General features: G+C 36.6%; 1 protein-coding gene across 1 annotated transcript in view; it reads right to left on the bottom strand.

Annotated features, from left to right (window-relative positions):
* The window catches only part of LOC6050902 (lachesin), a 191,470-nt gene that overhangs the window by 49,531 nt on the left and 115,236 nt on the right, over positions 1–26,703 (bottom strand). The window contains exons 4-5 of the mRNA XM_038261870.1: positions 25,526–25,699; positions 5,324–5,452 (exon numbers count right to left, since the gene is read on the bottom strand). Of these exons, the coding sequence (XP_038117798.1) occupies positions 5,324–5,452; positions 25,526–25,699 (303 nt within the window). The remainder of the gene's footprint in view (positions 1–5,323; positions 5,453–25,525; positions 25,700–26,703) is intronic.

Here is a 26,703-nt window from a genome sequence, read left to right as displayed (position 1 = left end):
TCTTAAATTATTGAAATTCTTAAAAAAAATTAAATAAAAAAACATGAACATAATTGAAGTGCTTGAAAATTAAAAAAGTGTTAAGATGATTAAAATATTTTATACACTCCAAATATTTTAAAAACTGGAATCACTTGAAAATGAATAACTTTAAAAACTTAATATAATAGAATTACGTTAAATACTTGAAATACTAGAAATATTTTAAATTTGGATGTGTACATCGAGGGTTACATACATGTATAAAACCAAAAAAAAAAATCGTATCTAAAAAAAAAAGATTTTCAATCACTCCTGAAACGTTTATAAAGATATTTCATGATTAAACTTAGTAAGAGACGATTAAATCTAAAAAAAAATAATTGAAATTATAGAAAAATTAAAAAATTAACATTAACTGAATTACTTGAAATACATGACTTATTTGTATTACTTGAAATGCTTCAAAAACACAAAATACTTGAAGTACAGGAAATATTTTAAATTCTTTATGATATTAAAATAAATGAAAAAGATACTTGAAATATTTACTTCAACAACTTGAAACACTTGAAATACTACAAATATTAAAAATCAATTTGAAATACTTGAAATCCATGAGATGGTTACAAATGTTGAAATGATTGTGTTCAAGAAATACTTGAAAACTTGATTTACTTGAAATGCTTAGAAAAAAAATAATACTTGTAATTCTTTAAACCCTTGAAATACTTGATGCACCGTGAGGGGGTGAGATTGGGTCATACAAATTTCTGCATTTTTGTATGAACCAATCTCACCCCTGATTGCGGTACTTATAATACTTGAAATGCTGGAAATACTTTTTTTTCATAAAATTATTTTTATTAGGTCCTTTTCGGTGCTGGGACCTGGTTAGGACCGAGTCGGCTTTTGTAATTACATTCGACTTAATAATTACAGAGGATCTTGTGTGTAAATGTTAGTGAGAGGGGAGCCCTGGAAATACTTATTATACTTAAAATCCATGAAAACTGCAAAAAACTTGAATTACGTGAAATCTTTAAAAACCTCCAAAAACTTGATACACTCGTATACCTGAAATACCTTAAATATAAAAATTACTCGTAATATTGCAGATTGCAGCGATTTTTAGACAATCGTGCAACTTGTGGAAAGCTTTATACAAAAGTGCACACCTCAATCTACAGCAGAAAAAAACTGTCTAAGACACACACCCTAGTTCGAAACTGTCCTAAAGTGTTCGAAAGCAACAAAGCTCAGTCGAGACACGCACCACGCTAGGCGAAAGGGGGGGAGAAGGGGTAGGATTTCATGTGTGCAAATATTTGGTGTGCAGTTATGATTTGCAAGGGTGGAGAATTTGGTGCAAAGTGTGCAATATTTAAAATCAACTTAACATACTTAAAACTATTGAAATGCTCAAATTCATTGAAATGAATAAAAATCTTAGAAAGGAATGATTCATTAGTTCAAAAGCGAAATGTAATTAATCTGTTAATTAATTGTTTGTTCAAAAGTAAAAACGGTAAATTATGCAAATTATTAATCTAAATCGCTCCCAAAAGCCCATTGATTAAAAACTTTAATTTATCCATCACTGATGTAACATTACTAGTGTGGATAGTGGTGCTGCTTGAAACATAACTTAGCCATCGATAGCGGAACAGGGCGGTTGGTGGTGGTGTTGTTGCAAGAATTTTCCCTACAATTGATCGAGTGATCCCTTCGGAGAATTCTCAAATATATTTTTGGCCAAAAGTACCTTTTCAATTTGTTGTATGTATTTGAAATCAAATAAAACATACGCCGTTTTGAAAAAGTTGCTTGGAAACTTGGAGGGTGGAGGGTAAAGATCCGTTTAAAATATCTGGAGGGTGGGAAGTTGGAGGGTAACTAAACCGCGCTAGCATGAGCATGGTTGACTGCCAATGAGCTGCTACTCCGTTATTGACAGATCAGCTGAAGTTAAACAATGAATCAAAAATGATCAGTGGGAGCCAATCATCCGTTCACTGTTTAACCTCTGAAGATCCCTACTTTATTAGTCAATACCGGCGCCCTCCCAAGAAGCCTGCAGTTCAACGAAAGGGAGGAATGTTAATCCGATAGTTGAAGTTGCAGACTCATCAAGCACATAGTTTTTCTCTATATACTTGTTGATACCGCTTGAGACCGTTGAATCCACAGCAGAGCAGTTCTCTAGGATTTCGGTCATTCGATTTTTTTTTTGTATTTTTTAATCCGACTGAAACTTTTTTGGTGCCTTCGGTATGCCCAAAGAAGCCATTTTGCATCATTAGTTTGTCCATATAATTTTCCATACAAATTCGGCAGCTGTCCATACAAAAATGATGTATGAAAATTCAAAATCTGTATCTTTTGAAGGAATTTTTGATCGATTTGGTGTCTTCGGCAAAGTTGTAGGTATGGATACGGACTACACTGGAAAAAATAATACACGGTAAAAAAATTTGGTGATTTTTTATTTAACTTTATCACTAAAACTTGATTTACAAAAAACACTTTTTAATTTTTTATTTTTGATATGTTTTAGAAGGCATAAAATGCCAACTTTTCAGAAATTTCAGGTTGTGCAAAATCACTGACCGAGTTATGAATTTTTAATCAATACTGATTTTTCAAAAAATCGAAATTTTGGTCGTAAAATTTTCAACTTCATTTTCGATGTAAAATCAAATTTGCAATCAAAAAGTACTTTACTGAAATTTTGATAAAGTGCACCGTTTTCAAGTTATAGCCATATTTAAGTGACTTTTTTGAAAATAGTCGCAGTTTTTCATTTTTTTAAATTAGTGCACATGTTTGCCCAGTTTTGAAAAAAATATTTTTGAAAAGCTGAGAAAATTTGTTGATACGACCTTTAGTTGCTGAGATATTGCAATGCAAAGGTTTAAAAACAGGAAAATTGATGTTTTCTAAGTTTCACCCAAACAACCCACCATTTTCTATCGTCAATATCTCAGCAACTAATGGTCCGATTTTCAATGTTAATATATGAAACATTTGTGAAATTTTCCGATCTCTTCGAAAAAAATATTTTTGGAATTTTCAAATCAAGACTAACATTTCACAAAGGCCAAACATTAAATATTACGCCCTTTTAAAATGTTTGTCTTGATTTGAAAATTCCAAAAATATTTTTTTTCGAAAAGATCGGAAAATTTCACAATTGTTTCATATATTAACATTGAAAATCGGACCATTAGTTGCTGAGATATTGACGATAGAAAATGGTGGGTTGTTTGGGTGAAACTTAGAAAACATCAATTTTCCTGTTTTTAAACCTTTGCATTGCAATATCTCAGCAACTAAAGGTCGTATCAACATAGTCCGAATAAGCAAAATATAGAGAATTTTCTCAGCTTTTCAAAAATATTTTTTTCAAAACTGGGCAAACATGTGCACTAATTTAAAAAAATGAAAAACTGCGACTATTTTCAAAAAAGTCACTTAAATATGGCTATAACTTGAAAACGGTGCACTTTATCAAAATTTTAGTAAAGTACTTTTGATTGCAAATTTGATTTTACATCGAAAAATGAAGTTGAAAAATTTTACGACAAAATTTCGATTTTTGAAAAATCAGTATTGATTAAAAATTCATAACTCGGTCAGTGATTTTTGCACAACCTGGAAATTTCTGAAAAGTTGGCATTTTATGTCTTCTAAAACATATCAAAAATAAAAAAATTAAAAATAGTGTTTTTGTAAATCAAGTTTTAGTGATAAAAGTTAAATAAAAAATCACCAAATTTTTTTACCGTGTATTATTTTTCCAGTGTAGTCCGTATCCATACCTACAACTTTGCCGAAGACACCAAATCGATCAAAAATTCCTTCAAAAGATACAGATTTTTGAATTTTCATACATCATTTTTGTATGGACAGCTGCCGAATTTGTATGGAAAATTATATGGACAAACTAATGATGCAAAATGGCTTCTTTGGGCATACCGAAGGCACCAAAAAAGTTTCAGCCGGATTAAAAAATACAAAAATTAAAATTGAAGAAAAAAGACCGATTTCGTAGAGAATTGCTCAGCATCTCCTTCAAGCATCACGTGATTATTTTTTTTTTTTTTGGGTTAGTAGGATAAGGTATTGGTTTTTCGATGCCTCCCGAGCTACGACGCTATGGGGAGGACTTTCATAACAGACCCGTCGGCGAGCCTTCCGAGCAACGATGCTATGGGATGGTCTTTCTGGTTAACACACAAAATCGCTCACACACAGTTATTATGCTCCACTATTACCTCGACGATCCAAATAGTCAGTGCGTCTTTGGATCATTATATAGAGATGGCTTTTTCACCGCAGAAAAATAAAACCTTGTTCGAAAAATTTAAACATAATCCACCCGACGCCGTGCCTTCCGATCAACGTTGATATAGGAAGGGCTTTGAAAATCACAAAAAATCACTTTTCACTCCGAATATGTGTTACGACCACGCGCTCCCTTTACAAATTATGCACTCACTCCATACGAACAGCGACACAAAAGTACACAAAAAAATTAACCTGAATAATCACGACTTCGCGTCCCCACTTTCAGCGCACCAATCACTCCCAGCAAATTTACAAATTTTACCGATAAAACGGGAATTGTTTTTTTTACAGGAAATCAAGGAATTTCCGAGAATTTTTTTCCCTGTCGGGAAATTGGACGAATTTTTGTTTAGCGTGTCATGCCCAATTCGCGATTTTTTTTCACCCACTGTACAGTGATCTAAAAGGTCTTAAATAGAAGCTAGAAATGGGTTGACATCCTGTTTAATTGCTTCCTTATTACGCTAAAAATATAAATTTGGAAATGTGTATCGTGTAGCAGTGCTGGCAAGAAATATTATTTTCAGCACTTATTTAGAAATTTCTCTTTTAAAAACTCTGTATCTTTTTTCGAAAGCAAGAGAGGACCATACTTTCCTCGGGAAAGTTTTAGAGGTCATTCAGGACTCCTCTTCTATGATGTTTGTTTTAAAAATGAAAAATATAAAAATAAAAATGTACAAATTTGAATCGCGTTGCGGAAAGCCGGGTCGAAATCAATCGCTCCCATATATTGGGGGATTGTTTGGGGACCCCAATGAAACCGGAAAATTCTTGTTCAGAGAATTTGATTATCTCGAGTCACCACCCTAATTAGTACACAATATGTACTCGAGCTCTTTTAACCATACGAAAAAAAAAACTGTAATCAGCCCATGATATTAAACCAGCAAAAAACTATTCCTGCATAGCTTTCAGCTTTTTCTAAGAACTTTATCCGTTGCAAATGGTTAAACTCATATAGCGATCGTCGCTCGTTACTCCTCGTACTTACAGTGCACACTTAGGGAAACCCGTTTGCTGACTGCCGGCGGAACATCGTTCGACGCTATGCACAGATACGCCCCCATCTGTCTCCGTTCCAGCTTGGGCAGATGCAGGTGGGTGCCGTTGAAGGAGTCAACTGAAAATAGAAGAAGACTTTGCGTTAACGAGATACCTTTTTACTAAATTTATCACTTGTCGGAATAAGTGATCTCTCAATAACGTTATCAAAAAAATCTTTTAGTATTAAACGAATGGCTTTTACGCCATCTTGATCTGGTATTAGGAAGAAATTGGAGTTCGAAAAACAAACATTAAGATTTAATGCCATCTAGTGTAAAAAACAAGGTTTAAATGTTTAAATCCTTGCAAACGACCCAAAGAGTCCAGAATGTTAGGCCCTAAATCAAACGGAATGGTCTCCGTGAGATTGGGTAAAAACATAACCTAAAACCGGCAGCATCCCAGTAATGGCAATCCCGTATACATCATTCGAAATTTTCGTTTTATCATCATTGTCCTTTATTCCTTGCGACATAAACAGTGAAATATATTTACTTCTGTGTCTGGTGGGATGAGCCTCGTTGTTGTTGTTGTTGCTGCTGCTGGACACTGACCAGCGGACTTCCTCCCCCTCCCAGCCAGGGGACATATATTTCGCCATGCTTCACCAGCAATCAAGTAATCTGTCAGGCATAATAAAGATTAAATTTTCCTTTTTTGGTCCACTTTGTTTTCTTCGTCCAATAAGGAGTTGTCCTTGGCGCAACCAAAGATAAACGGACACGCGACGTGGATTAAGGGCAACAGGTTGGGGACAGGGTTAAGCTCACACTCTAACTTTTATTTTTCCTCTCAAAAATCTTCCATCCTTCAATTGGATCTGTCTACGACGGAACCGTACGTTTCGATCAAAGGTTTGAAAATCATCGTTCTCCGGAAAATGCGCCATGAAAATCAGCTTAGCAGAAGAGTCTGCCTTCCTAGGAGACGAGATGAGGCTTTTTATCAGATTATCGCCATGGTTTTTATATCAGCACGGAAGATCTGCTCGAAAATCGTATGTGTCACGTTCGCAGGGATATATGGTTTTCCCAAGAAGAAGGTAAACAAACAAACATAAATGTGTTGTGGGTATTTAGAATGTACACTTTGAAGACAACAAATTGCTTGCGATTTATTTTGGTGACGGAAGAACTTAGATTTAAAGTCCCATCTGCTCCAACCTTTCATCGGATGGGGAAGTAAAACGTCGGTCCCAGCCTTGGATGTTGTTAGGCCGTTAAGTCATTTCAAGTGTAGGAGTCGTCACCACGCTATAAGTACAAACAACACACCAAACCAAGCCTGCTCCGGTGGAATCGCTGGCGGTGGTTGGACTCGCAATCCAAAGGTCGTCAGTTCGAACCCGGTGGTGGAAGGTTGCTTGGAGTAGAAAGAGGTTTGGGTGCCCTCCTCATTCAAGCCTTTGGACTCCTAGGTTCGAACAGAAACTTGCAGTAGTGACCAAAAAAGACGTGGGGTCGTTAAAGTTGATGATTTGTTTTATTTTAGCGTAACGTGGTTAAATAAATGTGTAAATAGGATGCATTTCAAATCTACTAATGAACGTAATGAAAATTTATAAGAAAAAAGCTCGTTGAAAAGTAGGTACTTATATTATGAATGTACTTTTATAAAGCGAAGGTGTTATTTGAAAAATAAAACAGCCAAGAACTTTCTCACCAGCGTTGGAAACAAAATCGTCGCTTTTCCTCCGTACACTAGTTTAAGCCAAATGAAAACTGCTATAAAATGCATTCCGGGGTTAATTCCATCCTGATTTTATTTTTGTTGCGCCCCCCTTGCACTTGGCTACTCTCCAACAGCTCCTCGCCTCGCAGAGTTTGCTCAAGAGTTTGTCACTTGAGCGTTTTATTTGCCTCTTCCCGGGAATCCCATTCGCTCTCAGACTGACTGGCTGACTACTGAATGGAATTGCTTCTTTGCTTCTTTGCGAGACTCTCGAGTTCGCCCAGCTTTATGCAAATGAATTAAGTTTTACAAATAAAATTATTCCTGGACGAGACTAGAGAGAGTGAGTACAACAGAAAAAAAGTGGGCCACCATTCAGTGATTGTGATGACAGCAGTTCTGGGGGGGGGGGGGGGTTGAATCTCATTCAAAATTGTCACTTGACCCCCAACCCCTCCCCCCTGTTTCTCTTGTGAAAGATTCCTTTGTGGATGATGGAATATTTTAATTAGACGGCCCCAATGAAGCGAATCGAGGCTCTCCTCCCCATCGAGGGGAGGTAGACTGGAATATTAATTCCAATAAAGCAGTCACCGTCAACAGAACGCGTTGACGTGAATGACACTTATCATCACGGGTGTACCCCATTTGGCATAATGTACATTTGGCATAACGGGTTTTCAAGGAGGACGTTTGGCATAATGGACGTTTGGCATAATTGGTCCAAGACATCAGGGACGTTTGGCATAATGGACATTTGGCATAATGGACGTTTGGCATAACTCGTTCAAAAACCATCAAGGATGTTTGGCATAATGGACATTTGGCATAATGGACGTTTGGCATAATTATTGCTAGCTTTTTTGTTTTGTTAAATTAGTATTTATTTTTGTAAAGAATAATAATTTATAACTTTTTTCATATTTTCTAAACAGATAATTTTGCTTTAAAAGATGTTTTTTTCTTTAAGAAATTAAGTATCTATTTTCTTGCAATGGATGTAATTTTTTCCCTTTTTGGAATATTCCTCAATAAAGCTTTGAAATGCATTTTTTCATAAATTTATTTTTAAAAAAATTAAAAAGTGTCTACATAATAAAAACATTTTTCTCCTTTTGAAATTCTGTGCAGCTATTATTGTATTAATTTTTTCCTTCTTTTATTTTAAATTCAACTAACAAAGAGATGTATGTTTTGACAGTCCTTAAATATTTTGCAATGAAGATTTTATACTATTTTCCATTTTCCCTCCTTTTTTGAATTCAACCTAAAAATGTATGTACATTTTGCTCTTCTTTAAAAAATGCAATAAATATTTTTAAAGCAATATTCCTCTTTTATTTTGAAACTAAAAAAAAAATCTCTCAAAAGATGTGCAGTTTTTTTTCAATATTTTGCAATTATTGTTTTTTATGCAATTTTCCCTTCTTACATTTAAGGGACGTACATTTTTCTTTCTTCAAATATTTGGAAAATGAGTTGTTATGAAATTATCCCTTCCTCGATCCCTTCTTTTATTTTAAATTCAGCTTTTAGAAGGGAAAATCTCTAAAAATAATACTTTTTGAATATTTGACAATTGAGTTTGTTTATGAAATTTTCCCTTCTTTTATATAAAATTCAACCTATAGAAGGAAAAATCTCTTTATGTTTTATTATGTTTTGAACAATTATTCCTTCTTTAAGATAAGTTTTAAATAAATACAAGAAGGGAAAATTGCATAAAAATCGAAAAATGCAAAACAATTAATTTCATTAATTAAAACAGTAAATTTTTAACAAGGGTCATACATCGATATATGACTATTCTTGTGTCACCAAGCTGTTGTGGCCAAGGCAGTTTAGTCATTTAGTTATTCTATTGAAGGTCCCTGGTTCAATTCCCATAGACAACACTTTTTGTTTTGAAGGATGAACTTTTTCTTAAAATGGACTCGAGGGTATAATTCTCTCGGTCATCTAGAACTGTGTTCTCTGTATCTGTAAATCTTACCGCTACTCTCGTGTCGGACGAGTGCTGCCCAGTTCTGGGTGTTCTTTAGAATTAATTCGAAAAAAAGAAGGCAAAAATGTGGATTTATTTAGAGATTTTCCTTCTTCAAGTTAAATGATGATCAAAAGAAGGGAAAATTACATTGTTACAACTCAATTGTCGAAGATTTGAAGAGGTTTTTTCATTTATAAGTTGAATTTCATATAGGGAAAGAAAAGGAAAAATTTTATTCAAAAAATATTATTGCTAATTATATTGAAAGGGGAAAGATGTAAAGATAACAAGAGATATTTCCTTCTTTAAACTAAATTTTCAATAAAAATATCAAAATTTCATTTAAAAGATTTATTGTGAATTATTCAAAATATAGAGATACCTAATTTTTCGAAAAAATAATAATAATCGAAAAAATAATAATAATCTCTTAATAATTATGCCCAACGTCCATTATGCCAAACGTCCAAAATGATTTTTGAACGAGTTATGCTAAACGTCCATTATGCCAAATGTCCATTATGCCAAACGTCCTTGATGGTTTTTGAACGAGTTATGCCAAACGTCCATTATGCCAAATGTCCATTATGCCAAACGTCCTTGATGGTTTTTGAACGAGTTATGCCAAACGTCCATTATGCCAAATGTCCATTATGCCAAACGTCCTTGATGGTTTTTGAACGAGTTATGCCAAACGTCCATTATGCCAAATGTCCATTATGCCAAACGTCCCTGATGTCTTGGACCAATTATGCCAAACGTCCATTATGCCAAACGTCCTTCTTGAAAACCCGTTATGCCAAATGTCCATTATGCCAAATGGGGTACACCCGTCCAAAGGGATTTTAGTCAGAACACGTTTGACACACATGCACGGCTACTGTAAACATTTTGAAATATAACTCGTTTGTAATAGAGTTCAACAGCTAAACAACATTTTGTCATGCTTATATTTCTCCACTCTAGGTTGAAGAGTTGGATCGTAGAAGCTTTATTAAATTCCATAGTTCAACCAACTCCTTCAATTCCAGCAACCCACCGGTATCCCCTTTCACACAAACCTACACACTGGCTTCCATAAATTTGGAACGCAAAAGGACTCAGTGGTGGAATGAAACTTTAATATTAAATTTTACGATACATTAGCCCGGCGGAGCCACCTTCCACGATGGCAGCATCCTCACGTAGCATGCATCGTGGCAAACCTCCCCCGGTCCTAAACTCAGTTTATTCGTCGCTTCTCATAGAGCTTGGTGTCTTCCAGTCCCGTATGCAACGTCCACTGAACAAAAATCTGAGCTTTTTTTTATTTCAAAAAATCTTTGCTGATCAATCTTGAACGTGTTGGAAATAGTTTCACAAATTAGTGAATTTGTTGATGGTAATCCTTTTGTTCCTTTCACTACCGTGGTCCGCTTCATGTGCCCCTGTAAATAAACAGGCCAGAGCGTACACACAACAAGTTGGTTTTCCCCTGGGCCGCAGGACTTTCGACCAAAGCAAAGCCCCCCCATCCCTTCACCCCGTTCCCGTTTCGGGCATGAAAGAGTCGGAGATCCACCTCCGTCTCACACACATCCTTTTCACCCTTGGTTAATCGAGCGCCCGGAACTGGTCTGGCACCGGTGAGCTTCGCCAGTGACGTGGTTTGAAGCATCAGCTGTGTCGAAATTAGGCTTACCCCGAGAAACTTAATGAACAATTTTCACATTCAACAAAGCGTAACGGCTCACGAAATAAGGGTCAGTCAGCCAGGTTTGTCGGAATTGCTCCAGTTAAGTAGTTTCTGCAGAACAAGTCGAGGCATTATTTTCGGTTTCGTTACAGGTTTTAGGAAAAAGTTCTTCCCGCAGTTCTCTACAAGCTTTCAGTATTCTAATTTATCATTACTTCTTACTTCTTACTTCTTACTTCTTACTTCTTACTTCTTACTTCTTACTTCTTACTTCTTACTTCTTACTTCTTACTTCTTACTTCTTACTTCTTACTTCTTACTTCTTACTTCTTACTTCTTACTTCTTACTTCTTACTTCTTACTTCTTACTTCTTACTTCTTACTTCTTACTTCTTACTTCTTACTTATTACTTCTTACTTCTTACTTCTTACATCTGTCCCTGATCACGATTCCGAGGTCCGTTTTTTGATATCTCGTGACGGAGGAACAGTATGTCCCCTTTCATTTTTGAACATGCGAAAAAAGAGGTGTTTTTCAATAATTTGCAGCCTGAAACGGCGATGAGATAGAAATTCGGTGCCAAAAGGACATTTAAGTAAAATTAGACGCCCGATTGATGGCGTACTCGAAATTCCGAAAAACCATAGTATTTATCGCAAAAAACACGTAAAAAGTTTTTAAAAACTCTGCAATTTTCCGTTACTTGACTGTAGAAATTTTGAAACATGTTATGGCAAAGGAAATTAAATGTTTTTTTGTAATCTACATTCAATCAGAAGGTTTTTTTTTTTCATTTAGAACAAAAAAAAATCAATTAACAATTTCGTGTTTTTTTTAACTTGCAGGGCTTTTATAGAGTGTAACAATGTTGCACAACGATGTAGAGCAGACAATTCCAAAAAAAATGATATATAAACATTAGAGGTTTTCTTGTAACCATCACGAGTTATCGCGATTTTACGAAAAAAAAAGTTTTGAAAAAGTTGGTCGTCGTTGATCATAGCCGTTCATGGTCAATCGTGACAGACAAGGACGATGAAACAAAGAGAAACGCAAAAAGTTTCTTTTTCAAAACAAACTTTCTTAAAATCTCGATAACTCGTGATGTTTATAAGCAAACTGCTTATGTTTATATATCAAAATTTTTGTAATTGTCTCCTCTACAGCTTAGTAGACATTGTAACACTCTTAAAAATAACTCTGAAAAATTAGAAAAAAAAACTAAATATTAAAATGAAAAAAAAACAAAGATCTGAATGTAAAATGACCCTTGTGGGCTAATGTAGACTCGAAAAGTATATTAAATTTCCCTTATGTATGCTCCAAAAAATTTACGTTCAAGTAACTGAAAATGTCAGATTTTTAAACATTTTTTCGTGTTTTTTCAATGTAAAATACTTTTTTTTTGAATTTTGAGTACGTCGTCAAATTCCTAACTCATCACCGTTTCAGGCTGCAAATTATTGAAAAACACCTCTTTTTTCGCATGTTCAAAAATGAAAGGGGTCGTACCGCCCCTCCGTCACGAGATTCGTGATCAGGGACAAAATTTACCCCTTAGGACAAAGTTTCACGCAAATCGAAGAGGGGTTGGGGCAACTTTTCCCGATTCCGAGTGAGTTGGTAGAGAATTACCCACTTCTTACTTCATACTTCAGACAGAAGGGCAGAACAACGTTTCAAAACTCCCACTTTTTCGCGCCACCAATGGCATAACCGGCTGCAGCAGCTGCATCTTCAGCAACGATCTCGTTCGTTCTTTGCTTCCTTGAAACATTACGTGAATGGGACGGAACTGCTACTATTTGCCAGGGTAAAGCAGTCCATTGTGGGCCTCGGCAGATGAGTTACGATTCTGCCATAAAGAATTGTTATAGCTGTCAGATTTCGGCAGTGTTCAATGATAAGCCTGGTACCCTAGAATAAAAATTAGAAGGGACGGGTAAAACGGCAATTTGGCACTGCAACTGCAAGTTCGTGCCTATTCCACGTGAATGTATCTGTGCATGTGTTGTGTACACAACACACTACCCCGTACTGCAGCACTACAAACACAACGACACAACTCACGCTGGAACGACACACTCCATTTCGCTGGAATTATGATTGAGAAAAATTTATAGATTCACTGTGCACAGTGGGAAGTTTCGCTCACGAGGTCTTTCGAAAGTGAAAAGAATCAAAGTGGGGAGAAAGGAAGGGGGAAGGATGTATGTGGTTTGTGGGCGGTGTGTTGGGGAGGGGTTGGGTAAAGATTTTCTGGAAAGTTGTTCACAAAACAGGGCTATGCGAGCTCTCCACAGGACTGCTGCTGCCTTCAAGCTCGGAGGAGCTCGTGTTTTTCCAGTTTAGTTACGGGCGGCTTGTGGCCAGAACTTTCAACTGTTGTTCATTAACAAATATTTTGTGGCTTTGCAGCCGAGTGCCGGGTGCAGATTTGAAGTGGGACGCTTTTTATGACAATGCACAATTACACACACGGTGAATGTGACTGTAATTATTGTGAAAGTAGATGACGATTCCCCTGGTGAAGGTATAAAGTAATGTTTTTATGACAAATTTGTTCTGTTGAGACATGGTTCTCTTTTTTTCTTTTTTTCCTTTGGGCTGACAGGCTAAGACCGCGGTTGGTTGAGACATGGTTCATTGGTGATTTTAGGGTATTATCCAGTTTCCGTGTCAGCAAGAAATTTAAAATGTTGTTCAGTGAGGTACACCCAGAACTGGGCATCAGCATACAAGAGGATAAAGAGCACGATTCGGTAGTAAAATGGTACTGTGTGCGGACGGAGAGGATAAATCCCGAAATTACCGAAAGTACTTTACTCATGGTTCATTTTCCAAAAAAGTTCATCTTTCAAAAAAAAAAAAAATACCGGTACTGAGAATCGAACCCAAGACCTTCGGCATATTGTACCGTGCCTTTGCCGTATGGGCCACCACGGTTCGGTGACTAAGTGGCGGTCGTTTGTCCATATAAGCCACTCATAGGATGAACTGTTCCAATGAACGAATGAACACGCGAGAGGACTATACTCTCGCAATATAGCACTTTCCTCACGTTTCTTTTCGTGAGGACTATCCCCTCGTTCTTTAACTTTAGGTGTACTGAGAACATGAGATAATGTTAACAACCCAAGCAACAAAAAGATTCAGGAGTCTAAAAAGCTCAAGAAGTATGGTCAAACTCTCTTGTGGTCTTGGTCTTGGTCTTGGTCTTGGTCTTGGTCTTGGTCTTGGTCTTGGTCTTGGTCTTGGTCTTGGTCTTGGTCTTGGTCTTGGTCTTGGTCTTGGTCTTGGTCTTGGTCTTGGTCTTGGTCTTGGTCTTGGTCTTGGTCTTGGTCTTGGTCTTGGTCTTGGTCTTGGTCTTGGTCTTGGTCTTGGTCTTGGTCTTGGTCTTGGTCTTGGTCTTGGTCTTGGTCTTGGTCTTGGTCTTGGTCTTGGTCTTGGTCTTGGTCTTGGTCTTGGTCTTGGTCTTGGTCTTGGTCTTGGTCTTGGTCTTGGTCTTGGTCTTGGTCTTGGTCTTGGTCTTGGTCTTGGTCTTGGTCTTGGTCTTGGTCTTGGTCTTGGTCTTGGTCTTGGTCTTGGTCTTGGTCTTGGTCTTGGTCTTGGTCTTGGTCTTGGTCTTGGTCTTGGTCTTGGTCTTGGTCTTGGTCTTGGTCTTGGTCTTGGTCTTGGTCTTGGTCTTGGTCTTGGTCTTGGTCTTGGTCTTGGTCTTGGTCTTGGTCTTGGTCTTGGTCTTGGTCTTGGTCTTGGTCTTGGTCTTGGTCTTGGTCTTGGTCTTGGTCTTGGTCTTGGTCTTGGTCTTGGTCTTGGTCTTGGTCTTGGTCTTGGTCTTGGTCTTGGTCTTGGTCTTGGTCTTGGTCTTGGTCTTGGTCTTGGTCTTGGTCTTGGTCTTGGTCTTGGTCTTGGTCTTGATCTTGGTCTTGGTCTTGGTCTCCTTGACACCAAATTTCTTTCTCTGAGCATATTTTGCGCTAGAAATCAGGTATCAAAGATATGAATTTTTGATAATTCTGATTTTTGGAAAAAAAAATGGAAACATCGAATATACTACTTGAAAAAATTTTATAGTAATTTAAAGATGCAAATTCAAGTTTGCAATAAGAAATTGATTTTATTTTTCAAAGCGCATCTTTTTGAATAGAGCGTCCAATTTCCCGTCCCGGGAAAAAATTTCCCGGGAATTCCCGGGATTTCCCGAAAAAAATATTTCCCGTTTCCCGGGAAATTTGTAAATTTCCCGGGAATTCCCAAAATGCAAGCAAAAGTATACATTTTCCTAACTTTTTGGAACCAATGTTTTGAAAATATACAAAAAAAAATGAGAGAACTTAATTTGATTTGAATCTACTGTAATTTTCATGTCAAGGTTTATTTCAGATAAGATTTATTTCTGATGCATTTACAACTTGGAACAGATCTTTCTTATTTGTTGGGCAACAAAAATTATGCTATTATGGAATGAACATAAACCGTTTCATTTTTGATAACATTTTCTGACAAAAACTATTGATATATTTTTTGAAAATAATATAATAGCCCCTTCGGCGAAGAAAATTGAGAATTTTTTTTACCCTGACCAAGTTGGATGAAAATTGAATTGATATTATAAAATTTTTTGAAGAGGATTGTATGAGAAGAATTTCTTTAATAGTATTCGAGAAATTAAAGTTTGAAGTTAAAATTTATGAAGCATTGCTACCAAAGGCGTAGGAGGGTTTAATATGAAAAAACATGTATCGTTTAATTTAAACCACTTTTTGTACTATGAATTTTTTTTTTTTTGCATTGGTGTCTACCCGTAGTTGCTACTCTGTTATTGACCAGGACCTCCAAGAATTGCTCCGTGGACCACAGACGAAGAGTAGGAACCAATCATCACCACTTCCCAACTTTCAAATGTCCCTATCATGCTAGCCAATCACAGCGCCGGCCACGACCAGTGGTAAGACACGGGGAAGTGGATAGGAATTTTGGTCCGATACTTGAGTGATGAAGACCGCTAAATCGGCTGCGTCTTCGACAAAGTATCACGTGAGGTTTGACGGTGTTGTACTATGAAACATTTTTTGTACAAAAACTTTACCATAAATGAAACCATAAAAAATCATCAAAAAACAACTTCGTCTCATATGAGAGGTGCCAAAAACTCACCTCAAATATTTGATCTTTGAGTTGTGATTTCATTTAACAGTGTTTCAAGTAAAAAATCAAAAGAAGGTAGATTTTGAAGTTAAATTAAATTAATATCTATTTATTTAATAGCTGAACTTTGATTAAAGAAAAATTGCTTCTCAACAAAAAGAACTTATGATCTTTCTTTGATTTTGTACGAGTTGAAAGACAGCTTATAAAATTAGAAAACTTATATAATTTCTTAAAGTTGTATGATTTTTACAAGCAGTCAAGTTATTTTCTTAACCCTCACACCCATTTTGACCATTAAAGTTGCTGTTCTATACAATTTTGTTGCAAAATATTAATCAGAAGCAGGATCTTAACAATTTTCAATTAATTTCCAATTTCCCGGGAATTCCCGGGATTTCCCGGGAAATTTGTTGAAAATTTCCCGTATGCCGGGAATTTTGTAACCCCGGGAAATTGGATGCTCTATTTTTGAAGAGTCAATAGCGTCCCAGACCACCAATCCAAGGATGTGAGTTCGAATCCCACCTGATTCGTTTTCGTTTTTGTTCATATTCAAAGTTCAAATTCCTGATTCCAAATTTCCAAAGGTATCGACCGGAATTTGGTCCCTGAACTTACTGCTTGTGAGGCAGAAGCCGTCACCATTAAGCCACGGAGCCGGTTTATTTATACGAAATTTTCGATGTTTTTCAAAAATCTAAACTATCAGTTTGTTGGCGGAGAAAGTGCTATAAAAAATGCTAAAATCCAAAGAGCACTGATTGTATTTTTTCCAATTCCTGTAGAACTTAACAGTATTCTATGACTTTTCTGAATTCATCACAGATTTGAGATTTCAATAGAATCACTAAGATGACAAGCCCGAACCATAACTAAAATAAAGTTTACTATGCAAATTAACTCCGCACAAGCATCTTCATTGATTATGTGCGCTTTTAATCCGATTAGAACTCTCAACTGAAACTCACGATCGCGATTCACCTCCGACTTCGTTTCAGCTAAGACAGCGCGTTTTCAAGATATGCAGCGGGCTATAATTTAATTTCAGTGCACGGGCGATGAAAACACAGGTTCACCTTAAGTCGCTCGGTATGCTACACGTATAGATAAATTCAGCACGGTAAATCAACATTAACTAATACTATTAGGAGAAGTGGAGCAGCATCACACATTCCCCACCTCTCCTGCTTACTTTTGCGCTGGTTGTGAGTGGGTGGTGGGAATTGCTTTCGCATGCAAGGAAAGCTGCTTAACGAGCGTGCTTTCATGAAGCGTTGTCTCTGCTTGAGATGCACATCGTGTGGACATTTTCAATTTTCCAACGTGCAGGTTTGAACAGCTGGAAGTTCATCTACTCTGCAGACGGGTGAACATGACAGAGAAAGGGTTGATATTTACTCCAAGTTACGTTATTGAATAAAAAATGTGCTTCAATTCACTTGCAAGTTATGAACACATCTCGAATTATGCTAGAATGGTTTGAATAAAGCTTCTACATCAAATTATTGAATTGAGTTCAATTTTTGACAGCAGGAATCACTCTTGCTGCAACAATTTTGAATAGCAGTTCAGAACGTATTTCACTGGAAGCTTGCAAGGAAGTATTGCATGGGTTGGCACTCATGACAAATTGTAAGTAATGGAAGCAGTCTCATATCTAGAGTTTTTTTAAAGGTCCGATAAATGATTGTCTTTCATATGTTAATAGGACCTATTCAAAAAAAACTCAAGATATGAACCAAGTAAAATCATTCCCGTTTATTAGCTTAAATTGTACTTGGAGTCACTTTAAAATATCTACATTAGATTTACATCTTACTTTAACATTGAAAAGGCTGCTGCGAATGATGTGTTTATTCAAACTGATAAAATATTAAACGTGCTAGGAACTCAGCCAAGTTTGAATGATTCAAAGACTTGTTTCAAAGTACTCAAGAAATGTATGTTAGCGAATCGACTTATTTGATTCAAATTTGTTTTCGTTTCTTTTCCGCCCTATAAAACGTCACCAAATCCAATTTCCCAAAACCGTGGCAACATTCCACCCTGAAAAGAACCAAAAAACAGCACAGCACACAGATCGGCACTCGGAAAGCAATGTGAACAAACAAAACACGCAGTACATACTCGGAGAGCACACTCCCTAGAACCAAATAAAACGTCGTGTCCTCGGATAGGTGCCGTAAGGAAGGAGCGCGCCCTGAAAAGCGTCGCGTTCTCGACGAAATATGCAATAACTCTCAACGCCATACTCTGGTTCTTCACCAGCTAAAGCCCGCTAGAAGGGAAAAGTATACGATATAAAAATATTTTCGCACATTACTTAAATGTTCAGTTTTTGCACAGCAGCAGCGTGTGCCATTCCTGCCATCGTCGTCGACCTTGTCGTTGGCGATGGCGCTCTTGGCACTAGTTAGGGTGATCCACGTTAGTTCAGTCAGCGTGGATTCACAAACATGTTAGTTTGTTTACAATAATTTGAAGACTTTATTTCTTGAATTGCCATGCTCTTGAAAATTCCAAAATCTAAGTTTATCAGCTGATGCATTTTTGATCTGTTTTGAAAAGGCACAAATGAAGGCATTTTTTGAACCAACTTCAAAAAAAAAAAATGGTTTGCTATACAATTGAACTACTATTTCAATTGTATTTGTCGTACGTGCATTTTGGGTCAAATTGAATTAAGAACGCCATTTTGTGCACAGTGCTTCACCTTTTGACCTTCACAGTTCCCCAAAATTACAGTATGTAAAAAAAGTATTTACACCCCTTGAGCACTATGCACATTTTGTGATGAAACATGTAAAAAATTTAAAGTTTGACAGGAACCTAGTACTACGTTTTGTTCAGAAACTCATGCCAAACATTTTGCTACAAACAGCTCATGAAAAGATGATTTCTATAAAAAGTTATATAACAAATACTATTACGAAACTAAAAAAGGTGCAAAAAAAGTTTGTACACCTTTCGAAAAATTAACATAAATAATGTTATTTGTTGACAAATCACCATAAATCCAGTCTCCCAACTCCAAATAGGCATCCTTGACTGATTAAAAATGATTTGGATTGAATATAAAGTTTACTAACTACTTAGTATAAAAGTTTATATAACTCTGGAAATTCTATATAAAACTTATCTAAACTTAATTTTGCAAACTTTTAATTCAACTAAATGTCAATATATTACCATAGAATTGCTAAATAAACATTTTGGAGTGGGTATAACACCGTTTTGGGGTATTTGTATCGATAGAATAGATTTTTCGTTGGAATTTCGTACCAACCCGGAATTACGTCGTCGGAAAATCCGCCGGCATTCGAACCGGTCCACAATTCTTAAGTCAACCTATGTGGCATCGGAAAGGGCATAAAATTTCCGATCTTTTGATACCCATACATCTAGGTTTTCTATAAAACCCACGTTTTTAAATACCTGGGCAAAAAGTAAGTTTGATCCACGAGAACAAAAATTACGAAATTCCATACATTTTTGGCAGATTGCTCAAACAAAACCATAACAACGTTTTTACCTAGGTATTTAAAATCGTGGATTTTATAGAAAACCTAGATGTATGGGTATCAAAAGATCGTAAATTTTATGCCCTTTCCGATGCCACATAGGTTGACTTAAGAATTGTGGACCGGTTCGGATGCCGGCGGATTTTCCGACGACGTAATTCTGGGTTGGTACGAAATTCCAACGAAAAATCTATTCTATCGATACAAATACCCCCAAAACGGTGTGTTTATGTTTATTTAGCAATTCTATGGTAATATATTGACATTTAGTCGAATTAAAAAATTTGCAAAATTAAGTTTAGATAAGATTTATATAGAATTTCCAGAGTTATATAAACTTTTATACTAAGTAGTTAGTAAACTTTATATTCAATCCAAATTATTTTATAAATCAGTCAAGGATGCCTATTTGAAGTTGGGAGACTGGATTTATGGTGATTTGTCAACAAATAACATTATTTATGTTAATTTTTCGAAAGGTGTACAAACTTTTTTGCACCTTTTTAGTTTCGTAATAGTATTTGTTATATAACTTTTTATAGAAATCATCTTTTCATGAGCTTTTTGTAGCAAAATGTCTGGCATGAGTTTCTGAACAAAACGTAGTACTAGGTTTCTGTCAACATTAAATTGTTTAGATGTTTCATCACAATATGTGCATAGTGCCCAAGGGGTGTAAATACTTTTTTTACATACTGTAGTTTTCAATCCTGAGATATTCAATAAAAACCAAAAAAAAACTCCGTGCATTGTTGTCCTTTTTTATATGAAAGAAGTTTCATCTTGTCGTGTTATCTTGACACACCATGAAAATTAATGTAAGTGCGACAATTGGCCAAAGCGATCAGAACGCGTTTGACACAGGTACGCGTTTGTTTTTGTCGAAACGTCAAAAAGCGACAGACGACAAGATAGCACGACGGCGATGATTTGAAAACCTGAAATGAAGGTTTTCATTAGTTAACTTTATTTATGACCAATGTTGGCATGATGGAAAACTTCTTGTTAGATTGAAAATTAGATTGGTTAACGATTAGGGTGATTTTAAAACTATAACTTTTCCGGAATATTTTTCGGATTTTTTTGGTCTTCTACAAAGTTGTTGTGTATTCTAATCCAATCAACTTTGTAAAAAGAAACAAAATTTTCTCTCTAATCACGCATCTAGGAAAAAAAATCATATGCACCTAAAATATGATCAAAAATCGATATGCTGACACTTTGGCTCAATTCTGAGAGCATATTTTTATGCAGCGAACCAGGGCTGTGGAGTCGGAGTCGGAGCCGAAGTCGGTGGAGTCGGGTCATTTTGGGGATCTAGAGTCGGAGTAGTCAAAACTCTAATAGCTGGAGTCGGAGTCTGAGTCGGAGTCGGCTAAATTGTATGAGCAGGAGTCGGAGTCGGAGCCGGAGTCATAAATTTCTTAAAGACCCGGAGTCGGAGCTGGAGTCGGAGTTGTCAAAAAATTTAATATAATTTACCAACTTATTTATTGATCAATTTTTGTTATAAATCAGGTTCATTCCCATTTTTTTATATTTTAAATTTATTTATTGAATTGCGTGCATTGCGTTGACATTTTTTTGTTTAATTTATGTTTTGGTTCAAGATGTTTTCGAAACATTTTTATTGTGATTGGAAAGCTCACTACCAGTATTTAACAAAAATAATTATGTTTTTAAAACATTATCAACTTTTATATCAATCTTCTACTTGGAACGCAACATGCTCATTTTGTATGTAACTAAAAACAAATCAAAGTGTCGTGCTGAAAACATTTCAAGCTGACAAAAAATATCGAAAATAAGTTGTAACTAATTTTGAAATACAGTTAAACCGGCGTCGCATATGCAACTTTTTATATACGAGTCATTGATTTTTTTTAGATATATCAATTACCCCATTGTTTACAATTTCACTACAAACCTCTTAAAGTGTTGATCCCTAAATAATATCGTTGAACAAGTCTATTTTTTAAATGCCTTAAAATGAAGTGATATAATTGATATAATTTAATTAATTTTTCAAATATTAGAATTTTCTCATGATTTGTATGTTCAAAGTGTGTACTGAGCTGGATAACACAATGTCCATGTACGTCTTCTCAAATAAATTCAAAAAAGCTTTAAAAAATAGTTATTTTGAAAATTGTTTTTTTCAAAACCAAGGTTTCTTTGATAGTTACTGCACACCAATTTCTCATTACTGAATTCAGTTAAATTTACAGAAATCTGCACTACTGAAATTTTCAGTAAATGAAAACTTGCTGAAAAAAAACAATTGAAAATTAGTGCAGCTATCATATTAACTTAAAAAAATGAATTTTAATTTTAAGCTATTAAATAAAATGTTCCAAATTTTCAAAAAACAAAATTCAAATTAACTCAGAAAATTGTTGTGCTGAAAATGCGTTTTTTAATATTTAAAATACAGATTAGGTGTCGGAGTCGGAGTCGGAGCCGGAGTCAACAATTTTTGGAAAGCTGGAATCGGAGTCGGCTAGAGTTGGTACACAGAAAAAAAAATTATGATAATATTACATCTGGGAAGGGGTACATCTTTTATGTCAGAAAAAAGCTGCAATTTTCCCTCTGGAAATGCGAAATTTTACCACTTTTCTGGTGTAATGTCACTTTTTTAGTCTAAATTGAGGTAAAATTACATCATAAAAGAGGTAATATTCAACCTTCCAAAATTACAGCTTCCAAATTTACATTATTTTTTGCTGTGTAGGCCGGAGTCGGAGTCGGAGCTGGGGTCAACAATTTGTGGAAAACCGGAGCCGGAGTCGGAGTCAGCATAACTTAGAAAGTCGGAGTCGGAGTCGCTTGAAATATGACCCGACTCTGAAGCCTTGCGAACAAAATTACATTAATAATATACTTGGACAATACACTTGGAATTATACATGTTCAGTTAATTGAAGATTTTTTGTTTTGTTTAAAGAAAAACTTCCCTGATTTTTTTTTCAGCATTTGTAGTGCAAAATACCCCCTTTTAAATGCAACCTGGTTCTTAAAATTTGGCGTGCGCCTTTTCGAGATAATTAAGTTAAAAATTTGCATCTATTTTACTTCGAAATTGCTGCATCTTTTGACCCTTAAATCCTTATTGACTTGTCATTAACTAAAAATGTTTGTTTTTTAGAGCTTCGTTTATCACTTTTTTCTAAATCTAAACCCTAAATTGCTACTTTAAAACATGTTTTTGAAGGTTTGCTCAGATACTTTCTTTAAATTTGGTCGTAGAAGGCGTAGATTGCGAGATAAAGTTTTGGTGTCTTCGACAAAGTTGCTTGGATTAGCAAGCCCATCAACCTTCTAAAAAAATCCCTAAAATATTCCTGAAAAGTTAAATTTTCAAAATCACCCAAATCGTAAACCACCCCAATTTTCAGCCAAACCAAAAGTTGCCCCTTCTCATTTCGACGCTGTCGTGCTATCTTGTCTAACGTCGCTTTTGACGTTCCGAGGAAAACGCGTTTTAATGTTTGACCTTGAATAAAGAACAGTTAAGGCACGCAGTTTAAACAATAAAGAAGCCATTACACTACCGCAAACAAACAAACAAACAAACTCGCACTTTTTTGTGTTTGACAGTTTGCCAAACTCGCAAACTCGCGTTTTGCCCCAAAGTCATTTTTATAATTTGGTTGCCGGAGTTATAATAAAAAATGTTCGCGGTAGTCGGGCATGTACGAGTGTCAAACGCGTTCTGACTTGAAATCCCCTTGGCCAGTTGTCGCACTTACAGCAGGGTGTGTCAATATAGCACGACAAGGTTGAAACTTCTTTCGTATAAAGAACAATTCAGCAGTTTATACAAAAAATCTAATTATTCGCTCTACAGCATTGCCTTGGCGTTCTCGATTGCAAGATTCATACCGTCATGTTTCGAAATCTGTACACTTAGTAGCATATAATTTTTGTTTTAGCTGGCAAAAAATCATGTAATAAGTTCGAAATGTACAAATATCATTAGGCTGTAGAATAAACAGTCCATGTTAAGAGAATGCATGCAAAATATGTCTTTTCTAACAATTTTTCAACAGAATTTTAAAATAAAAATGACTTGTAACATATTGCTAGAATTTAAGAAAATCAGAACGATAATTTTCTGGTTTGCCATTCGCGGTGCTTCGGACGCCTATGAAATATTTCAGTGAAATGTTTCACATTTATGGTAAACTTATAATTTTATTTTATTTATTTCCACATTCATAATGCGAACTAATATCCAAATAATTGATAAAACAAGATGAGGTTTCCGGGTTTTGAAGCATCCAGGAATTCGAATCACGACGTTACTCGAAACAAGGTGTCCAAAGGCTTGATTGTTGAGGCAATTGTAAACCTCTTTTTACACCGAAGCTTCCATCCACCCCGGGATTCAAACTAACGACCTTTGGATTGTGAGTCCAACTGCCTACCAGCGACTCCACCGAGACAGGGCCCAGGGAGACGACTCCCACACATGGATTGAGCTAACGACCTAACCCTCTAAGTTATACCGGGGCCAAAATTTACTTTCCCGTCCGTTGGAAGGCGTGTTTAGACAAATCTCGCCTCGAAAAGGCAGCCACGCTTACGCCTACGCCATGGTCCCGGCTAAAGCAATCTAAAAATGAGAATTCGGTATTTTTTAGATATGTAGCAGCTTTTGTTCTGATAAATATCAAAAACTTTATCGTGGACACCAAAATGATCAGAATCCGTTCTCAAGACACAGATTTTTGTGTGTTGCCTTAAGAAAAAATGATGCGAAATATTGTCTTTGATTAGTTAAAAAAAATCGTGTTCCGAAGCGACAGAGAATTGATCATAAGTAAAAACAAATACTTTAATGCTGGAAAATTACTTCTCTCAATCACCCTATCGTCGCATCCCGTATAGCTCTGCGTGGCATCTGAAGTTGCTTGGAAAAGCCCCGGTTGAAAAGCACTTGCACAACAACATAGCCCAGCAGAGAGCAGAGCGAGAATGTAGTCGCTAAATATTGCCAAAGTTTGGCGAAACTTTGCTGCTGCTCCCGCGTATAATACATTAGTTTTAGCGACTTAGCCTTGGCGGACTTTGCCTTGCCTTGGTGTCCCCGATGGTGCCGAAATGAACCGTTGTTTACGAGCTGTCGCCGGTTTGGTTTGGACAGCTGGTGCAATAAATGGAACCCCCTCCAAAGTGAAGATTTAGTAAAGTTGTTGTGTGGGGGAATGTTGAACGTTGATCGATATTGGCACACACAAGTTACAAGCTGCAATCTCCAGGGGAAAATCATTTGAATTGGAAGACCAGAAATTGACCCAACTTAAATTGACAGTGTGGGAAGCACCAGGGTAATTTTGGTTTCAGTTGTTGTTTCTGCCAAGTCCATAATCCGATTAGGTACAAAGGTAGACCTGGAGCTAAAGATTTCTTGTTTATTCTCATGTGAGACACCACAGCTTTGTTCCTTTGCACATCCAATAGGCTGGGTAACGAAAGAGATTGTGGTTGGAGAACAACTTGTAATCTGAGCTATGAATGCTCGGAAGCGTTTTCAATTGGGATTTGTTTGCTAAATACTATGTTCTTTTGCTCTCTACCAGGCTGTATCAACAGAGCTTCCAGGTATGAAAGTAATAGGCACTCAATTGGCCCTTGTGATGGAAATTGGTTTTTATACAGTCGATCGAGAAGGAATTCTTCTCTGAAATAATTACCCAAACTATAAATCTTGCAAAAAAGGTTACTCTAAATACCTACAAAGCCACGTTTTGAAAACTTCTAGGCACTTCTAGGAACCTCTTTTGTAAAGGATATTTTCCACCTGGCCGACCAAATCAACAAACGATGATAGCACTCCAAACGACAACCCCATTATGATGAGTAAGTACTCTTCACCCCTTTCTCTTGCTTTGAAGTTTCATCCGACCATGAGATGTCAACAATGTCGGTCGATTCCGTGGGAAATTCATTATTCGTTAATTATTCCGGGCCCCTTGACACAGCGCAATATCTTGCAGTGTTCGGGCACGTGAATTTTGCATTTACATTAGGGGCAATTATTTGCTATTTCCCAGGAAGCTAAGGACAAATTAAAAATCAACCTCCGTTCCAGGCGTTTCCCCCCTCTCACTTGGCAAACAGAACGAACGGTTACTTACCTCTAATCAGCTCCCGGCTCTGGGGCTTCCGCAGCAGCATATATTCGCCGTCCTCGCGCTTCCAGGTGACACGGGGCGTGGGATGGCCCACCGCCTTGCACACGATCGTCGCGTCCTCACCCTCCTGCACGGCGATATCTGCCGACGACTCCTCGTTGATTATGTCCGGGGGGACTGAAAATGAAAGGAAAACAGATTCTAAATGGTGAAACAAGAAATAAAGCGACACCGTAAGACGATGCTGCCAGGATGACGGTGGCAGTTTCTTGAGGTGGAAGGTGGAGAGCTTTGTTGAAATTTTGCTGTCCTCGAATGTCTTAAGACAACCACCGAGGTGCCTAAGGGCTCTCAGAGACAAGTGGGCAATCTTTGCAGATAATGATAGGAAATTACAGTAAAACTAAAAACAGAACAACAGAAAAAAGACAATATAACAACAGAACAACAGAACAACAGAACAACAGAACAACAGTACAACAGAACAACAGAACAACAGAACAACAGAACAACAGAACAACAGAACAACAGAACAACAGAACAACAGAACAACAGAACAACAGAATAACAGAACAACAGAACAACAGAACAACAGAACAACAGAACAACAGAACATTGTAATAAAAGAAAGAAAAAACAGAACAACACGAATGATTCACGTCTAAGTGTAAAAAGCACTGCAAGCGGCATTAATCGAGCTTCCGAAAGGACCTCGTTGCGGAAAGGGCTGCGTACGAAAAGCTCTGTAATTACTTCTACCACCTTGCGAAAATAATTACAACAGAACACAGCGGAACGACTGCTCCGCTGGTTAAATATTGTATCTTAATCTTTGTCGGTGTTTTATCGGGATGCATTTTTATGGAGCTTCTTCCACCTCCACAGCTGAGGCTGCCCATCGATGGAGCGGTGGGGAACTTTTACCGCTTCCCATTGCTTCATTGTCTGGGAAAGCTCTCCAGTCGTGCAAGTACGTGCATTCGCCCGTTACCGTCATTGTACATTTTGTGTCTTAATGTTTTTTTTTTTGCTTTTTTGTGTGCGCAAATTGAATTTTCTTCTTTGTCGGGATGACGCTGAAAAAGTGGTGGTCATTTGCCACGACGAACGACGGTGCGTTTTTGCTGAAGCTATTTTCTTTGACGACTTTAGAGAAATGAATCCATTGTGTTGCAAACAAG

The sequence above is a fragment of the Culex quinquefasciatus genome, chromosome 3 (assembly GCF_015732765.1).
Source record: "Culex quinquefasciatus strain JHB chromosome 3, VPISU_Cqui_1.0_pri_paternal, whole genome shotgun sequence".
NCBI classification, from domain to species: Eukaryota; Metazoa; Arthropoda; class Insecta; order Diptera; family Culicidae; genus Culex; species Culex quinquefasciatus.
The sequence above is the reverse complement of the archived record's forward strand: the minus strand, read 5'-3'. Positions and strand labels throughout refer to the sequence as shown.